The 19,537-nt window shown below is 46.3% G+C and overlaps 2 protein-coding genes across 3 annotated transcripts in view; both read right to left on the bottom strand.

The window, feature by feature from the left end:
- LOC137906364 (regulating synaptic membrane exocytosis protein 1-like) overlaps positions 1 to 13,805 on the bottom strand; it is a 32,451-nt gene extending 18,646 nt beyond the window's left edge. The window contains exons 1-2 of the mRNA XM_068750618.1: positions 13,639 to 13,805; positions 7,455 to 7,668 (exon numbers count right to left, since the gene is read on the bottom strand). Coding sequence (XP_068606719.1) covers positions 7,455 to 7,668; positions 13,639 to 13,805 — 381 coding nt within the window. The remainder of the gene's footprint in view (positions 1 to 7,454; positions 7,669 to 13,638) is intronic.
- Positions 13,806 to 14,980: 1,175 nt separating this feature from the next.
- On the bottom strand, positions 14,981 to 19,537 carry LOC137906975 (keratin, type I cytoskeletal 19-like). 2 transcript variants are annotated; one of them, XM_068751277.1, is made up of 8 exons: positions 19,198 to 19,537; positions 18,783 to 18,865; positions 18,410 to 18,566; positions 17,451 to 17,615; positions 17,230 to 17,355; positions 16,911 to 17,131; positions 16,757 to 16,785; positions 14,981 to 16,678 (listed from the first exon to the last, which is right to left on the bottom strand). In XM_068751277.1, exons 1-8 carry the CDS (start codon positions 19,528 to 19,530, stop codon positions 16,566 to 16,568), a joined length of 1,227 nt encoding a protein of 408 aa, XP_068607378.1. In that variant the 5' UTR covers positions 19,531 to 19,537; the 3' UTR covers positions 14,981 to 16,565. The 2 variants fall into 2 exon arrangements, with proteins under 2 accessions (XP_068607378.1, XP_068607379.1); XM_068751278.1 differs by having other exon boundaries at positions 14,981 to 15,474.

The following is a 19,537-nucleotide window of genomic DNA, read 5'->3' as shown; positions in this document are numbered from 1 at the left end:
GGTATCCTCCTGCCTTTGCTAAAGCCAATGAAATTAGATAATGCAATATTAGAACATGCTCGGACTATGGCAACATATCCAGTATATGAGCAGAGCATTGTTGCGTACAGCACACGTAGCGTAGCCATGGGAAAAAAAAACATTCTTCACACTTCAGATCATCATCATCATCAAATACTCACATGTCGCCGTCGCTATATATCAGCTCACCGAGGCCGCACAGAAACAGGATTTAGCATCGTCCGCATTTATAATCCCAGCGGTTTATTTTTCAGAGAATAAATCCAAAGCAAGCAGGACACCAAGTTGTCTCTTGTATTCCTTTGTATGAAGCTTGACCCGAGGTTAAAACAGAAGCGCTTCTGGAGACCCGAAAACGTGACGCCTTGATGCTCAATGGGACCAGTTCAGCCTGCAGCTCACCGAAGCACATTTATCATGGCCTGATTGAATCCTAGTTGGTGCATGTCCAGACTAATCTGAAGTAAATCAGCTGCTTGCACGGCCCACAGCTGTCAGGCAGCCACCCAGCAACATGACTCTCTCTCTCTCTCTCTCTCTCTCTCTCTCTCTCTCTCTGATGTGGAACCACAGATTAGCAGTAGCCAGTAATCCTTTCAGTTTTCTCACCATTTTTCACCTCATCATCATGTGAAAATAGTAGCACTGAAATCAAATGAATGTTTTGCTCCTTCCTCCTTCATGACCCCCACTCAGGCAGAACTCTACCCTGATGCCATCTTTGCCTTCTTTCATGGTGCATGAAGGGAAATACTCTGCTTCACATCCAAATATTGATCATTTTTGAAAGGTTTGCTAAAATGGCTGATTTCTCTCAGCTCCACTATAGATTTAGATCCAGTACACCCATAAACTGGGTTTGTCTCAGCAGCTATAAGCAGAAATGACAGTGGAGCAGCTGTGATTGTATTGATAGAAGATGCTCAAGGTAAAAGGCAGCGCCAAAAATGTCATATTACATCTAAAAACTACAACAACAAAAAAGCCAATTCACTGTCCGGTCAACAAACACGGGAAGATTCACAAAGAGTACGTTTTTTGGTCACTAAATTATTTGAAGAATATCAGCAGCCCCAGTAAAAAGGTTTTGGAGGATGTGAGGCGAGCCTATATTATTGGCTGCTTTGTTTTCACTGCCAATGAAGAAGAGTAGATAATCTAATCCACGAGATTAAGATGAGAAGAACACGCAACAAGAGAACCCAGTCTACACTCAAAAACAGACCTCATGTGGAACACATATGTTTTGATGTACAATAAAGTCACACACACACAATAATCCTTTGCTATGTGCTTTGTGTTGCATAATATCCTGAAAGATATTGTAAGGGAAATTAATTGTGTGCAGACTCTGTGTGTGTCTGTGTGTGTGTGTGTGTGTGTGTGTGTGTGTGTGTTCTCACAAGCTTGAAAGAATCATTATTACAGCAGCAGGACATGTTAGCGTTTGGCTTGTAGGCTCCGATCTCATCATGTTAACCATGCTTATACTGGGGGGGGGGGGGTTAAGAAAATTTATTGAATTCCCATATGAGGGCCTGCAGGTGGATGCTGGGGTGGGGGCGGGACTGAAAGCGCTGAAGCAACATGCATGCAGAGCGGCAGCACAAATACAGCCAGAGGTGGAGATGGGAAATTGCTGCACCTTAAATTGTCCACCAAATTGGGAGGGTGCGTTTGATGACAACGGAGGAGAATTAGTCACGTCATGTGCATATGTGTGTCTGCAGCCATGCAGCTGCTATCTGCCCGAACTACTTCACAGGCTAGATGCTAAATGTTGTCCTCAGGAGATCCCTGGCAGATGTACTTAAGATCAGGGGAGCAGATGAGCGGAGTGCATGCATGGTCAAAACAAATGACGCGCAGCACGTTTTAGAACAGGAAGCACTTTTGCAAGACGAGAAACATGGAAATATGTGGGGAGCATAGTGTTGTCTTCGTGTTTCCCAATATCAGATTATCTGCACGGAGACAGGAGACCCATTCACACTCAGGTGATGACAATGACCTAAAACGAGTCTACCTTATTCAGTGCAAAAGGTGAGCTCCAAACATAATGTCCAGGTCCGCCTTTAAGACCAAAGCTAGTTTCTGAGACTCTGGGAAGTCACGGTAAAGGAAGGATACCTTTACATTCACCTGCCGCCTGATGTTCCCCAAGAATCTGTCCGTCAGCAGGATGCGTATCAATTCTGCTCGTTATTCATGTGTGGGTTCTCGCACTGATATGAAGATGATGATAACAGAATTGTTTAACCAGTAATCCCCAGACACAAAATCCAAACTTTTCTTGTGTCCCACATTTCCATCATGCCCAACCACTGCTGCAGGCGTTTTCCTTTCCTTTCCGTCCCTTCCCCATTATTTCCTTCTCTTTCCAATCTATGCTTCTCGTTCCCTTTAATTTCCTTTTCTCTCTTCGTTCCCCTCACTTTTCCTCACCCTCCAGGCTGGTTGGGACACACCTGGCTGACTTGACAAATGAAGACATCACACTCCTGTCACTCACAGGTCCCTCCTTCACGGCCCCTTCCCAACATCCCCACCCCAAACGCGGTTCCGCCCGCCTACCAACAAAATGTCTCTCTGCATTCATGTTGTGCAGACCCTACAGTCAAATGGGTGGGGGTCATGGCGGTAATGGGCAGTGAGGCGGATGTGGAATAAGCAGTGTCCATGCCCCCGACACACACACGCACACACACACACACAGCATCACATACGAGGCAGAGCTGTGTGTTCAGGAAACGGTAAATGGTGAATGGCAAGAAGAACGATGGCCACAAAAGACAATGTTCCATTTCCCCTAACAAGGTGGCAGCTCAACTCCGAAAGCACTCAGTGGCGAGGAAGGCGGAGAGCGAAGCACGGTGGTTGTGGCTGGAAAAACGCACACCGGTTTCATATTTCCAAAGTGAGGATTGCAGAAAAGACATTTCCCATCCTGGGCTGTGGTAATGTTAGTTTTCTGAGTGCAGAAATAACACTGGAGCTGTGACACAATGACTGACTCATTTAGAGGTGCTTCTTACCTCCGTCTTGGGTCCAGTGTCCGCCTCACAACCTTAATAATTATGCATGCATATACAGGATGGATCTACAACCGCGTCATGGTGGAGGAGGAAGATTTGGCACTTCAGGCTTGAAACAGGCTGGAACGGTCGGTGCTGTTTCCCGCGTTAGGGTTGGTGTGCTCTCCTGATTTTTAAAACACAATTTCCCTCTGCTGCAAAGTCTGTTCTAGCGCGTTTGAGTTGCACAAGAACTCCAAGGGTCACGGACCGAATTAAACTGCACAAAGAGTTTTCATTAAAAACCTCCTGTCAGGAAGTTTCCGATGCTGAAAGATGAAGTCAGGAAGTGTGCTACTGTTTAAATGTTCCAAACGTAATGCATTGCGTGTTAATGAAAGCAATATGTCTGCAGTTACATGGTGATGAGCGAGTGGACGTACACTGATGTATAGAGAAGACAGACGGGGAAAGACGGGGATAAAGGTTAAAGAGATGCTCCAGAACAGACAGATGAAGGGAACAATGAGGCACTGCAGATAGAGCGGCGTACAAGACGAGAGGAGTGGAGTCTGAGGAGGAGGAGGAGGAGGAGAGAGCTGCAGATTAGTCATCTAGTACGGAGAAGCATGATCAAGATCATGCAGTGCATCCTCCTTCCTTGTAAAATGTGCAGCGTCAGCTGGATGGAGCAACAGAGCAAGACTGTGAGATGATCTGCCCATGTGTGTCTAGATGTGTGTGCGTCAGGGGTCAATAGGCCGGGTCAACCGACCAGGCTATTAGTTACCTAGAAACAGATGTGTTTGTGCATCATATATAAATAGGAACTATCGATATGCTATGCTTGCTAATACCGCATATTTCTACACGGTGTTAACTGTGCATTGTGAATTCTGGCTGTACCATAAAACCAGGTTTCAAATCCTTGCGGACTACATAATCGACCTCTAGCGACCACCAATGTCAGATGTGTCGTCTGGTTGATGCTATTTTTGGTACAAAATCGATGTCTCGGGTCCAGATTATACCACAAGTTGAACCATTGTCAGCCAGTATTCACAGTGCTCATGGGACTTTCTGTATTACTAACAGTTTAAACAGATAAAGATCACTAACATATTCTAGTCAAAGATCTTTGACTTAAAAAAAAAAGCAAGCTTCTTACCTGGAAACACAGGGACGGTCAAATCTGACTATGTCCTAAGGCTCGGCAACATCCAAAACTAAGATTCACCGCATTTCTCTTCACCATTAGTGGACTTTCAGCCCATCAGAAACAACATTTTGGGGATAATTTACAGTGACAAAGCATTACAGGGGGAAGTTGTGTGTGAACAAGGTGCAACAAATACCTGGGCCCCTCCCATCTCCCCATGGCCAGGCTGGTCTGGTCTCAAACAAACAGGCAGGGAAAGCATGAAATGAAATGCCAATCTCCCATCCCCATTTTCTGTCAATGATTTATTCCAGTCACTCTTCAGCACAGCCATAGGAAGAGGGTCAGACACCACTGGCTCATGCTCACCCTGCCCGCCATCTGCTTTCCAGGGTCTGCGTTCATTCTCAGTATTACTGAGGGTGAATTACTGAGCACTGATATAGGATCATCTGCCAGTTTCACTGGGACCACTTCAGCACAATGATCTGCGAGGCGAAAGCTCCTGTTTGGATATTGTGAATAAGCACAGACCCAGTGTGAAGGGCGAACAAATAAAGTGACCCATGCAGGAGCATCCATCACCCAGCAGGCCTTACCCTGTCCTTCACTATGAGGCACTTTGCATGGGAAGGAAGCAGACAATCGCCATAGAGTTAGTCAGGGTTTACACTGCGGCGCCAGGAGGCTCCACCCACACAGTTAACAAAACCTAGGCGCTAGATTGGAGACATAGACCAGCATGGACGACACAGGCTTAGAAATACGCCGCATCATCTTTTAAGGGTGGAGGTCATCAGACAAAAGATCAGCTCGAGATTTGAAGATCAAAATATGACTTTTGCAACAAAGAGAGAACAAAAAAAAAATGCTAACCACTTTGTCCTCCTTTGTGGCATGCAGTCCAGGTAGCAGTAGGAATTAAGAAAAGTGAGGGCGGAAGTGGAACAAAAGAGAAGAGGATGGGAAGGATTTATGGAACAGGAACAGAAGAGACAGAACAGAGATGCAAAGAGGGTAAATTGATGAAGTGGGATTTTGGATAGATTGGAAGGAAAGAGGATGTGGTGCAAACATTTGTTAATCACATTCTGCAGAATCAATACACATCATATTCAGTGAAGGAGCATGGCGTGGAGGAGATGACAGTACGACAGCATACAACCCCATTTCCAAGGACGCTGCGACGCTGTATACATTTTAAATAGTTGTGACAGTGGTAAGAAGAAGAAAATAAAAATAAAGACAGGAAAGAAAACACCTGATGGAATAAAACAATTATAATTGGGTCAACTGGGAGCAAGTTAGTAACATGACTGGGTATAAAAAAAGCATCCAGAGTCTTTCTGAAATAAAGACCACCCTGGAATAGGAGTATGGGCCAGAACTCTGACTATCATTGGAAGATTTTAGTGCTGGGGGAGACCCACACACTGGACCCCCCGAATGAGGCTAAAGGAAGAGTTCGCTCAATGCGGTGATAAACACAAATGTCTGGCATCATATTCTAAATCAATAAATATTACAATCTTAATACGTTTTTTTTATTTTTATCACTGTAAAGGGGTTTTTACATTTTACACACACTTTTTTGGAAATGGGTTTGTATGTGACCGCTGACATTTTCGGCTGCAGCACCATGCATGACCCGGCTTGGTATGACCTTGGCGTGACTCATGACCCGGCTTGGTATAACTTTGGCATGACCCAGCTTGGTATGACCTTGGCGTGACTCGTGACCCGGCTTGGTATGACCTTGTCGTGACTCATGACCCGGCTTGGTATGACCTTGGCGTGACTCATGACCCGGCTTGGTATGACCTTGGCGTGACTCATGACCCGGCTTGGTATGACTTTGGCGTGACTCATGATCCGTGACGACGTTAGCGTTTGTCACAGTGAGTGGAAACATGAAAAACATTCCTATACAAGCATTGAAAGCAGCAAGTGCACGACCCTCACAACGACACTGCATTTTAGATAGAGAAATAATTTTTTTATTGTATTATTGTAAGAATATTCTTATTCTTGGTGTGGTTGAGTGTTTAGTGGGTGCTGTAAGATTAACGAGAGAAATTCTAAATGTCTGATTGGCTGTTCTGGACTGATACATGAATAAGGTGTTGTTTTATGTATACGGTATATACAAAATGAAACAAGTCCAATGTTGTAACTGTTGTCCAATGTTGTAACTGTTGTTCTCTAACATCAATATCTGCTACTGTGATTGCTCATATTTAAAGATAAATATCTTTTTCCAAACTAATTGAATAGCCCTGAATTACACAACAAATCAAGAGGGCTTTGGTTTATCTCTAAAACGTTTTGCTGGGTGGCGTGAGAGGATGTGGGTCGGACCCCATGTACGTAAAGATAACTAGTGATGGAAACCAAAGTGAACTTAGAGACAACAGAACCAACCCGTTTCAGAATTACCCCAACAACCGCCTCCAGCCATCACGCTCCTGTTAGGAAAGACCTCCTCAGGAAGTTCTCCTAAACGCTTCCTTTTGGAGTGAAATGAACAAAGCTGAATGAAGAGGCCCGCTCTGTGGAGAATTTCCTGTTTCCCTCCCCGTGTCTTCCTGTCCTCACTGTAGAATCAAGAAGCAACGCTCTCGTTGCATAGCAACAAGGACAGCTGAAGGTTATTCGTTTATAAGTAATTGCAAAGTTGTTGTTAATAAAAGCAGCGGTGATGGAAAAAGTATTATTAAAAATACTGAAACTAGCAATTTATTTATATTTATTTTGCATTGAGCCTGTTATTAGAAGAAATTACATGCTTAAAATGCCCCGAGCCTCACTGGTGCCCTCGTATTGTTCTTCTGATTCATCCCTTCCACACAGACACACACACACACACAGTCATTAATATTAGTCGCTAACCAGCGCTAAGTTTAAGTATCCATAAGTAGTAGTATCCATCCAAGTAGCCATAAAACTGTATTACTAACATCTCTTGCCCCAATGAGACAAAAAAATTATTTAAGTATCTGCTATTTTATTGACGCTTGAGAAAGTTCAGCATCGTCGACGTGTGACATGCTTGCTTGAAAGCTGCTGTGCAGTCACAGGATGACACATGAAACAGGTAGCAGGTGTAACAGGTAACAGGTATAACAGGTGTGTTTGGTCTCACCAAAGTGTGACCAGGAAGTGACAAAGCAGACGCAGACAAACACAGAAGCAGAATGAGGTGCGCGCGAGGGGGGCAAAGGTCAGCAGGGGAGGGGGGGGCCCGAGGTCAGGTTCCTCACATTGTTGGAGCGCAGAGACACCCGCCCACCGCAGCGAGCGCAGAATTTGGTCTGGCAGTAGGAGCAGAGATGGCCGCAGCCATCGGCGAACTTGGTCTTGCGGCATATCCCGCAGGTGGGGGCGTCGTCTTTCTGCTGGGTCTGCTGGCGCCGCGTCTCCGCCCCGATGCGATGCACCTCCTGTTTGTAGCTTTCAAACTGCTGATGCAGCGTTCTGAGATGAAGGGAGAGAAAAGAGAACATGCCAATCAGTTGTCGATCATTCATCCAGAGGCTTCCTATGACTGATCAACTCGACCCCTCAGAGCAGCACCGACAGACCTCAAAGATGATTTTCTAAATAAATAAACAGTCGAATTTGAAATCAGTCGCAACAGGCCAGCACAATAATTGCCAATTTGAGCACCGCCTGAAAGACACTTCCGAATAAATGGTAAACGATGAGAGAACGCCAGTTTTGCTCTTTGCAGATTCGAGCCTTCGTCCCAGGATGCCGATGATAGAAATAACCCAAGTGCAAATTGCAAATCAGGCCATGCGAAAAACACCAACAGAACTGTCAAAAGAGCATAGCATTAGCATCCTGTAGCTCGCTCATACAGCAGAGGACACAGACAGGATGAGAGGGCTTCATTATGGAATTGATCATTTGAGGAAGCACCAAATCTTCGTCTAGTCCCAACCAGTGCGTCGATTCTTAAACTGCGTCTGCAAGTCAAAAGGCTTCCATGAAAAGCTTTAAAATCACAGATTGTTTTTTATTAAAAACCAAGATTCCAAATTTGATATAAACACCAAACCGGATCATCCGGGTCGATCTGAAGAGACAAAGTAATACAGAGCTGGGACAGAGAGGACTGAGAAACAATGTTGTGTCATTAAACGTACTGATTTAATAAATAATAAATAATAACAAACGGACATTCAGCCGAACAAACATTAGCCAAAGAGATAAAACAGAACGACATTGACACGGCAACAATGTGACCCCCGACAGGGAGGGGAGTCCAGCAGCTGAGCCGGGCCGAGCCAAAGCACCATGGGAACAGCTGACCGAAACAGAGGGTGCACAGCCGGTTGCCATGGTAGCACTGTGGCTTCAAAACCTGGGCGTCAGCGGGTTTCGGCGCACACGCTGAACCTTTTCTTAGAGCCGTTGTTTCATGACATTGGGATGACATCATCCCAACATTCCCATAACATCTTTTAAAGACACATATTATTCATATTATTGCATGAATAAATCAACCTAAAACTAGCAATCAAAAAAAAGGACCGTCTTGAGCGCGTTTACTGACAGACTGGACTGGAAGGCAATAACTATTTTATATTTGGGTATCCGTAATATAAAATAGTTGTTGTTCTGATCCGAGGCCTCCCATCTGACCCCTCTCGGAGCCTGATGACTCCGTATTGATGCTGTCTTCAGAGTGCTTTTTTGGCCGAGCCTCCTCAGTGTTTATGTTACCGCTCCATCAGCCTCCTCGCCATGCATCTGCTTCCTTTACATCTGTTCCACTTGGACCTCAAACTTATTGCACTGAATTACACTCCGCCTGACGGCGTTGCCTTCATTGGTCACTGTGTATTCCAGGCTCCTGCTGCTATGTCCTCTCTGAGACGCAAACAAATCACATGAGGCACGCAAAGCCTTTGACCTCACACAGCCAGCTGGGAGATGTATAAACCACGGCTGGAGGTCGGTGGAGTCATTGTGGAGCGATTATATGGGCAACCTTTAATCCCCTCGTTTTATTCTAGCAGACTCAGCACGCACACACACACAAACACACTGAGGGGCACATAAAGGCAGTTGCTATGCCGGGTTGCTGTTGCGTCAGATCCGCCGCTCGCATCATGGTCCCCAGTGCAAACCCCAATACTCAAATATCGTTGCTTCCGGTTCCAAAAATATAATCACGATGGTGACAACATCAAGCTCGAGCCAATGAACTGAAAGATAAAAAACATGGAATAAAATGAGATGCATTTCCCTCTCTGACACACAGACACACACAGCTGGACACAATCACCTTTACTGGACGGCACTTTTTTTTGAGCAGCGGCTGGTGAAGCGTGGTTTTGAGCACGGCTTCTTGGGATGTCGTCCCGTCACTCCCTCCGACCACAAACTCGGAGATAGAGGGAGGGAGGGAGGGAGGAGGAAAGCTGTAGAGGGCCCAAGTAGAATGCATTCTCATTAAACGTTAATGCTGGGGAGGTCTGGGAGCACTAAAGAGGCTCACTCAGGTCCTCTCAACACACTCAGAGCCCCGCCCAGCCCACACGCTGCCCCATGCTGGAAGGCATGATTGTTGGAGAAAGGGACCTTTGCAGGGAATCCTCTGATGAAGTCAAGTTACAGAACCCCAGCAACAAGAAAAATGGCTGTTTCAAATGAGCATCATGGAGGATCCTCCCCTACGCCGGAAGACCTCATCAACGGATGGATGAGAGATGGTGCATATTTACAACCGCTATGGTTTTGTTTTCTACAAAGAGGAAATGTCAGGCAATTTGTTGTGGAAGGCTTGAGAAACCAGTCTAAACACTTGACGCTTCCCATCGCCGATGCACCTGGTGAGATGGTGCGTTGGATTTCCTCACCTGGGGATCAGCAACCGCATCCCTTCCTCAAGATGATTCGGGCACACCTGCTTCTGAGCTCTTTTAATTAAAAAGAAAAGCACGAGGATCTAATCCGGCACACACACAAACACACGGGTTCACACTCGCTGCACGGCGAGACAAACGCTTGCTGCTGCCTTCCTTCACAGCAACACCATCTGGGTCGTATGCACAGCGCCGCCATGCATGTGCTCTGAGAGATACCGTGTGCAGCTTGGCCTGTGTGTGTGTGTGTGTGTGTGTGTGTAATTGATGTGTGCCTTAAGCCGTGGGCCTTCTCACGATTTTATTATGCTCGCATAATGACAATAAAGCACCTTGAATCTTGAATCTTGAATCTTGAATGCTAGGTGTGTTTGTGTGCACACATACGCATGCTCTCATTGACATGAGAGCACGTGATCAAACGCATGCATGTACATGCAAACAATAATCTACGCATGTGTGGTGTGTAATTAGCGGGACTCAACGGCGGGTGCCAAAAGCAACACAGGTCAAAACTAAAAAAGAAAGGTTGAGAACATTAGCAGCAGCCGCTGGAATGAATATTTAAATATTTCAGAAACTGCTTCCAAGTTTGTGCTATTTTCAGACCTGATCCATAATTCAACATTAGCATTTTTGAAGAGAACCTTGAAACTCTTTGCATCTGCTCCGGAAAATGTTCCTTTTCCTCCCGGCTGTCAGGAACCGCCTCAGCTTCAGTGGGAACTTTTTCCTAAATCAGTATTTGTCAATCTGACATATAATCTGCTTCTGACACCGCCGAGGAGTCACTGTCACGTTTCACTCTTCCTGTTTGGCACTGACTGAATCCATACGACACATCGGCCACACGCCAGAGTGTGTTTTCATACACAAGCATGTAACTGAATTCAATGCAGGCCTTCTGTTAAACCCGAGCGCCTCGTTTCCGAGGGCCCCTTGATTTTTGTCTCGGCCCGCTAAATTTACAAGAGGCAGTGGTGGAATTCTTTCTGTAGGAAGTGGGACGCCACTCAGCCGTAGATTGGTTTGGTTCTGGTTCTGATACTGATCTCAGACATTTCTCTCTCAGGTCTCTCTCTCCCACAGCAGTCAGGCGTTCGGTTGAGGATTAGTTAATTTCTACTTCTTTACAAACCGGCAGCTTCTGTTAGCAACTAGTGACAAATCAGACCTCATTTACAGGACAGAGCCAAAGAATAGGGGGAAGTAACACAAACTGTATGCAAAAATACATTTGCTGTCCAAAACGGTATGAGAAGAGGGTAAAAATACATGAATAGTAATACAATGATCCAATGACCCGTGTCTACAGTAACCAGCTATTCCTTAACTCGATGCAGGGCTCCAGCCTTTGGGCCCCGTGCTTTTACATCTACCTCGCTCTCAGCAGAGTGCGTCCCTCTCTTACGCATTATTTCTGTGTTTCCATTTTCGGATCCTGTGGATCGGGATCGTTGTGCTGGCCATGGACAAAGTGTTCCTTAAACGTGGATGAGCGAAGGAATGCTCAGGTGCTGACTTCTCACAGCCGGACCGGACCAGAGCAAACGATTAGCCCGAAACCCGGTGCATTGACTCAGCAGCAGATATGGGATGCCTGAGTCTCTCTCATGGCAGATAAAGACCAGTAGCAATGCGACCTTATCACCACCAGCTGCCCCGGTCTCAGGCAATGCTTCACCGGATTGGACAGTCCTGACCGGGTCTTTGTGTCGGGTATGGAATGTTCCACTCGTGTGAATGCTCTCTGCTGGGGAATGGCACAGGTGGCTTTTGGTTTTATTAGCCTTTAAGTGTAGATTTAATGACAATAAGGAGCTTTTTGTGTTCAATTCAGAGATTAGGATCATCGTGATTCGTATCAGATTATCAAGCAAATCTTAATTTTTCCCACACATAGCTTCAGTCCTGAAGGCAGCACCTCATTCTTCTCTCTGCTCTGTCCCTTTTTATGGCAAATCAGTGGACGGCAATTAAATAGAACTGGATTGTAAAATAGTGCAGAACTAGACAGCTCCGTTTCCTCATGATGTCGATACAACTAAAGCCATTATAAACTAAAAGTCATCATGTGACTCCTGGACCATGAAAAAGACCCATCAAATCTGGATCACACTGGTTTAACTCATATTCATCTTGTGCACCACATAACCTTTAGATTACAGCTACTACCGGTGTTCCTCAGGGCTGTGCATTGGGTCCCCTCCTCTCCGCCTCCCTCCCCACCACCGGATCACATCTTCAGGAAATTCAGTGTTGACTTTCATTGCTAATGCAGTTACAAACTACTTTTTTGAATGATACTGCAAACAAAAACAAACGAAACAGGCATCGACATCACCTGATAATTAACACTAAAATATGTCTTAATATCGGGGCCGTGCCGTGGCGCAGTGTGTAGCGCTGTTGCATGCTTGTGTACCATGTTTAGGAATATCTCAGTACGACTGACTCCTCTAACATCCCGAATCTCCTCGGTCGACATGCCGACTTCATCGACGGTTGGCCGGCTGATGAAGCCATTATTGGCTGGACCTGAGCCCGTGCCTCATGGAACATTAAATACATCACTTCCTCTCAAGGGGCCCCCGAAGCAGCTTTCACCCATGCAGCCTTGCTTTAGGCTGCATTCAGGGACTGAAAACAGCCATTAGCATGGAGGGAAGCCAGAGTTCTGTTCTACATGCCTTCCATATAGCATCATGAGGCCTGGAGCACTAAGGCTGCCTGCATGTGGTGGGAGTTCCACTGGGACTAGAACGTCGCCCTCCTGATGATGCGTCCGTCACAGATTTCCAAACGTACTACAAAAAAAAAAATATTAATCACGTTTTTCATTTCTCATTCGTCTCATCCGGTTCAGGCCTGTTGAGATTCCCAACCACACCCTACCCCCCCCCCCCCCCCCCCCCTCGCAGAGGAGAGCACACACTGTACACACAGCCTCGCCACAGGGGTTATTAAAAGGTTTGTGTCGCCCCAGGCTGGTGAACTCTAATGTCATTATTATTACGAAGCGATCCCTCTCTCTCTCTCTCACACACACACACACACACACACACACACACGCACGCACGCACACACAGACGGTCGCTCAGATCTTCAGATCTACAGTGATGAAGCTGCTCCATCCTGCATGTGTGTGTAAAAGGAACGGTGTAAACTGAGGGCCGGGTGTAGCCCCCATTGAGGAAAACGAGTGGGTGAAGGATGATGCTATGATTCACCCCCCCCCCTCACATCTCGCCCATGCACGGCCCGACCCGCACCGGTAACACTAACACGTTTGACCCTGTTTCATCGCTGCAGACTGTGACTCTTCGTCATTTTCCTTTATTCCTCGCTTCCTGCAGCACCGAGCCGCGGGAGCTGATAGGCTGCGTTTCTGATGACGGCCGCTTCTTTTAGAAACGCGTCCCGTGCCGTGGGCAGATCGGTAGGGCGGCTAGTGGAGCAGGGAGGATGCCGCGGATAACGGTCTCTGCCGCGATGGGAACGCCGGGCTGTCTTGTTTTCATTTCGTTCTTATTTCAAGGAGGGAATAAAAGGGGGAAATGATTGCTCTTACTTTAGCATGGCTTGCTCTTTGTCCTCTTCATCCTTTTGCCGAGCCATCACTGCCATGATGATCTTCCTCTCCTCCTCGGTGAGGTGGCTGAGGTCCGGTAGATCCGGCATGGCTGGCGGCACGGTGGGTGGGCGAGGGCCGCTCTGTGGCCCCACCGAGGCGGACATCTTTTCCGCCAGCACCAGCCCTCCTCCTCCTTCTCGGCGAGTCGTTTCGGCAGACAGGTTCCGAGCCACGCCTCACGACGCGGTCCGCGGGCAGAGCGGCCGCGGCAGCCGCAGCACCGACGAATGGCGCACGCCGCTCATGGTCGCAGGCGCCCACGGTTTGCTTTTGTTTGTCCCCTCCCGGTTCGGTGTTCCTCCCACCGTCTCCCCCCTCCCACCCCCCGCGCGTCTCCCCTCCGCCACCTGGAGTCACGGTGAGCCCATATCCGTTTTTCACGCAGGGAGCTGACCGTGCGCCGGGATCGCTGGCTGCTTTGTGGCGTCTCCACCGTCGGCGGATTGAAGTTGGATGTTAGGGCGGCACAGTCCGTGCGCTCTCTCTCTCTCTCTCCCTCGATGGGGGGGACGCAGCCCACCCCCCCTCCTCTTTTTGCAGTGGCGCGCGCACTCACGTTAGAATCGGGATTCCGCCATCACACGCACGTATACACCGCCTTGGCACACAGAGTTCCGAAGTTCTAACCAAGTTGAATGTCCGGGTCTGGCGTCGTTTCGAGTCCCGCAGGGCGCTGCTCGCCGGGGGCCTGTTGGATTTCAGCACCAGGGACAGCGCCAGGGACAGCGCGCCAGGGACAGCGCCAGGGACAGAACCAGGGACAGAACCAGGGGCAGAACCAGGGACAGCAGCAGGGACAGAACAAGGGACAGAACCAGGGACAGCGGCAGCGTCCTGCAGGCAGGATGGAAATGCCTCCCATGCACGGATCAGCGTTGATGCTGATCAACCTTTGGAATTCATTGTTACACAAAACTTGTGATTTTTTTTATTCTCCCCCCCACACACACACACACTTTCCATTCAGATCCAGACTCCCCGGACAGACCGATCCTTCCCTCCCCGATCACGTCATTCAGTGGCTGAGTCCATCCAGCAGATGGCATTGACTCTCGGCTCCTACCGAGAGCAGCATCCAAATGACGTAACCGAGGAGGTGACTGTACCGCGGTGACGTCATCTGACCATGGTGCGGCGCTTTCGTATCATTTAAGTCGTGACTAGGACTAGGACGACCAGCATCTGAGTGAGTCGTGCTGGAGCAGATCATTTGGCGAAGATAAGAACTCCACGTCACGTCACCCAGGGAGGATAAAATGACCACAACCAAAAGCAGATCATTAAATGGTTTATTCCGAGGGTGAAACACTGGCTATTCAATATGTTTTATTAGCTGTACATAACCAGGGTACAAAGACATTGACTATGTAATCATTACAAATGCAACAACAAAAATAACAAAGAAATAAAACCTGCACAGCAACATCTATTAGGGAAGTCTGTGAACAGTTACTTGTGTCCTGAGCAGATTGAACCACATTTTAAAATGATTTTTCAGAATTAGTAGGTGGACAATAGAAGTTGGTTTCCTTTCAATAAAACATTATTCCACAGTATACATCTAGTATGTGTACAAAAATGGATGTTTACACCAATGCAATACCTTTAACAACAATAATAAAACCTGACAGGCACTCGGTATAGCATAAACCTCCACCATGGCCTTTTCTTAAAAGTCAACCCAATCCGAAATCCAGCATTCTGTGGCCATCAGAATCAGAATGGATGCCTTCAGGGTTCTTCTGGGTTAAGGTATGTGAAAAAAGCTGGATCCTACAATAATAATAAACCTTCACTTTAGTATAGAAAACAACATGAAGTCTGTTGTAATGAAAATGCATAAAGTGGACTCAACACATTTACAGCACAATATATTGTAAAATACACTTTGGCTTTAAAACAACATAGATAGAGAGCAAATCATTATTAATACATGAATGACATTTTGTCTCCATATCAATCTGGAGTCAGACCTACCTTTTCCAGCAACAATGCTGCGCTTCAATGGACATTAATGTTTATTTATTGATCGTATTAAGCCCTTTTCCATGGTTGATCACTATCTACTCCTTGATCCTCCTTTGGATCAACTCGTGTCTTCATCACAAACGTCGGCGTAGTTCTTACAGGGCACTCCATGTGTGCCCTCTTTGATGGAATAAGGGGAACCTCAAGGCTCTTCCTTAGGCCCGCTGTCGTTCTCTATCTGTATTAGTGATCTTGTCTAATTCATTTAAAACACCTCAAAACCTGTTATAACTTCAGACTGCATTATAGCACGTCTTAAATGAAGTTTGGAAATGGGATCTTTTTCTATTCTAGATGTAATTATATTTCTATATTACCGTTTGGGTATGTGCTTGGGTATCATCATGTGTATGCTTCCTAAGGACTAGTGGGCGGGGGTGGAGCTTCTTTCCGTTCGTGACATGTGAACGGATTGGTTCGTGTGCTTCCTGTTAAAGACAAGACCAAGTGCATCCATCCAATCAGGGCAGACCTTCGTCGACACGAGGCGCCTCGCTTGTCTGCTACAATTTTGCCGACTGTGATTTTTACATCTGCTTGGTGAAACGCCACGTTTACCATTGGTAACATGGAATAAACATATTATTAACCTTTAAAACAATGTTTCTTTCATTACGACATGCCTATCATAGATGAAGGCTGATGGAAGCCGAAGAAAAGGTTCTTAAATACAAATGTGAAATGTGCTGTAAAGCTATTTCATCCAACGCAGAAGGAAAGGTCTGGAGTAAATTCCCTTTCCGATCAAGCAGCCTCACAGCGCCACCCCGTGTTTACTTTTGGGATTTCAAGAAGCAGTTTGGAGCTTTCTTATTAAATTGTTTATTTTAAGCCGTCTACATCTTGATGACCTTTGAACCCATGTCTTCATGGCGAGACACCACTTGTCCACCAACAAGCTCTTCAATCACCACCATCCTCCTCTGGGTTACGACGGGCTTAGTTTCAGCTAAATTAAAAAAAAGTAGCTGTATTGTATATTAAATTTTTTACAAGCAAAAAGCGATCAAATGAAATGTGAACTTACCATTTACTTGAGTCGCGGCATTGGGGGATCTACAAGACAGACAAAAGCTAATATTCAGTATTTGATCTTCGGAAAACAGGTCAGCAAAAAAAAGGGAATGATAACTCCAAGTCCGATCTTTCCGGACAAACGGCTCTTTTCAGAAAGACCTTACGTGATATCATCTCCGTCCATCAGTCTTCGGTACTCGCTGATTTCCATCTCCAGCTTGTTCTTGACATCAAGCAGCTCCTGGTAGGCTCTGGCCTGCCTCTCGATGTCGGCCTTCACCTTGGCAAGCTCGGTCTCCACGCCGTTGACCATGAGCTGGAGCTGGTTCATCTGTACGTGGTAGCGGGATTCTACCTCTGTCAGCTGGCCTTCCAATGCAGCTTTCTGTACAGGACAGAAGAAGAAGAAGAAGAAGAAACCAGAGGGCGGTATGAGAGGGTTTTCTTCTTCCCTAGACACGGACATCCAGGACCTGAATTTACCAGGCTGAGTTGGGCCTGCAGCTCAATCTCAAGCCCCTGCAGGGTCCTCCTGAGCTCGTTGACCTCGCTTTGAAAGGACTGAAAGTTCTCTACTTTGGAAACCACTTCCTTGTTAAAGTCATCAAACTGCAAGACATGAAAATATTTGATAGCGATATGCGACATGGGAAAATGTTATAACGAGGTGTTGAGCTGATTAATCAGGAGTTTAGCTGTCTCACCTTCCCCTTCATCCAGTTCTCCGTTTCCTTGCTGTGCTTGTTGGCCAAGCCTTCATACTGAGATCTGATGCCATTCATGATAGAAAGCATATTCTCCTGAGGCTTGGACTCCACTTCCACATTCAAAGACTTGGCATTAATTTCATCTTTCAAGGCAGCAGTCTCCTACAATGGAACAGAAGAACAGACGAGGTCGTCGACGGAGACCCACGAAAAGGAAAAGTAGGAAGGAACTCTGTGACAAACCAAATGGGTTAAAGCAAGACAAAAGTGCATTGAAATCAACACATGGTGCGTTTCTGTAACTTCCCTGTTAGTGAGGCTTTAGGGGAGTGTGATCAGCATCTCATTATAGAATAGAATAGAATAGAAAGCCTTTATTGTCTTTGCATAGTGGATATACAAAGAGATTAGGAGCACTGCTCCATCCGGTGCGTAGTACAACCTAATAAAGTGTGTAAAAATGTGTACTTTTTACACACTTTATATATATATAAGCAAATACTGAATCATCTGCATATTTCTTGACAAGTCTTGTCATTAGAACATGTATTTTGGCAGCGGACGGGGGCAACGCCTACATTAGGTACACAGCTTGAAGGCAGAGCAATCAAACCAAACGAGTTCCTACTATTTGTACATGCAAATACTTCAACTTATGGCTCTTTTAAAGCTCCTGTATGTATCCTGTCCTCTTTAACAGTAGCTGAAAGACTTGAAGGCAGAAAGTACAACAGGGATGGATCCAATATACATCATTCTGGTCCCGTCAAGGAGCATGCGCCTCCAGACCCACATGCATCCTTTGGTTTGCAGGACATGATGGATAGTGTGAAGGACAAGTTAACTTCCGCCATCCTTTATCTATTTTAGCTCTTCTCTGAAATGGACTGATGTGTCGGTGTGTCGATGACCTGCGGGTCTCCATCCCAAGAAGGTTTAGAGGAGAGACTCATTACCTCTGCATGGCTCTTCTTCAGGTACACCAGCTCCTCCTTCAGACCCTCCACCTGCACCTCCAGGTCGGAGCGGGACATGGTCAGCTCCTCCAGGACCTTTCGCAGTCCAATAATGTCCCCTTCCACTGACATACGCACCGCCAGCTCATTTTCATACCTGCCAGGGGAAAAAAAACATTATAATACTTTACTGTTCCGAACAAAAAAGTGAAGCGCCGACAAAACCAGTTCCACCAGTGCCATCACTTTGTTGACCGATGCGCCGCTGACATGTGTACGCCCAGACTAAAACTAACAAATGTCACATGATGCTCCAATTTATTTGTCAGGTTTTTTTTTTTTTTCAAACTTCTGATGCAACCTTGACACTCACTTGATTCTGAAATCCTCTGCTGTTAATCTGGCATTGTCAATCTGCAACATCAGCACAGCGTTGTCCTTTGTGGCATCCTTAATCTAAGAATAAGAAGGAGAAGAAGGAGAAAGAAGAGAGAGAAAGAAGAGAGAACGATGATGCAGCTGATATTTGATCATGGTTAGGAATCAGCAGACAGTACTTTTATGAGGACTCGTTAGTACACAGGAAATAAAAAGTACTTCTAAGGTTGGGATTCTCATCTGTGGAGGTTAGAATCACCATTTCAGTGTTAAGATGACGACTTTTATTTGATTTTATTTTTTACACATTTAGAAAGGCAAGCTAAATAGCAAAGTATTTTATTTCTAGTCAATTGAAGCGTTACTTTAAAACAGCATTAAGAGCATTAAGGTTTTGACTTCTCCCTCACCTTTCTGCGCAGGTCATCGATCACATCCTCAAATTTGCTGTAGTCCCTGATGATCGGGGCATGCCTCTTGTGCCACTCGTGGATTTGAAGCTCTAGTTGCTGATTGGTTGACTCCAGAGCGCGCACTTTTTCCAAATAAGAGCCCAATCGGTCATTGAGGTTTTGCATGGCAGCTTTTTTGTTTTCTGAAATGCCAAATTTACTGGCAGACTGCTCCTGGTCAAAGCCGGTGGCGAACGACACCCGGACGTTTTGTCCACCTGCGCCGCCGTAGACGCTCCGCCCGCGCCGGGCGGAGGGCAGGGAAAAGTCGGAGCGGAACGAGGTGCTCATGGTGACT

The sequence above is a fragment of the Brachionichthys hirsutus genome, chromosome 17, assembly GCF_040956055.1.
Source record: "Brachionichthys hirsutus isolate HB-005 chromosome 17, CSIRO-AGI_Bhir_v1, whole genome shotgun sequence".
Classification (NCBI taxonomy): domain Eukaryota; kingdom Metazoa; phylum Chordata; class Actinopteri; order Lophiiformes; family Brachionichthyidae; genus Brachionichthys; species Brachionichthys hirsutus.
Note: the sequence above shows the minus strand (reverse complement) of the source record. Positions and strands in the feature narration are given on the sequence as shown.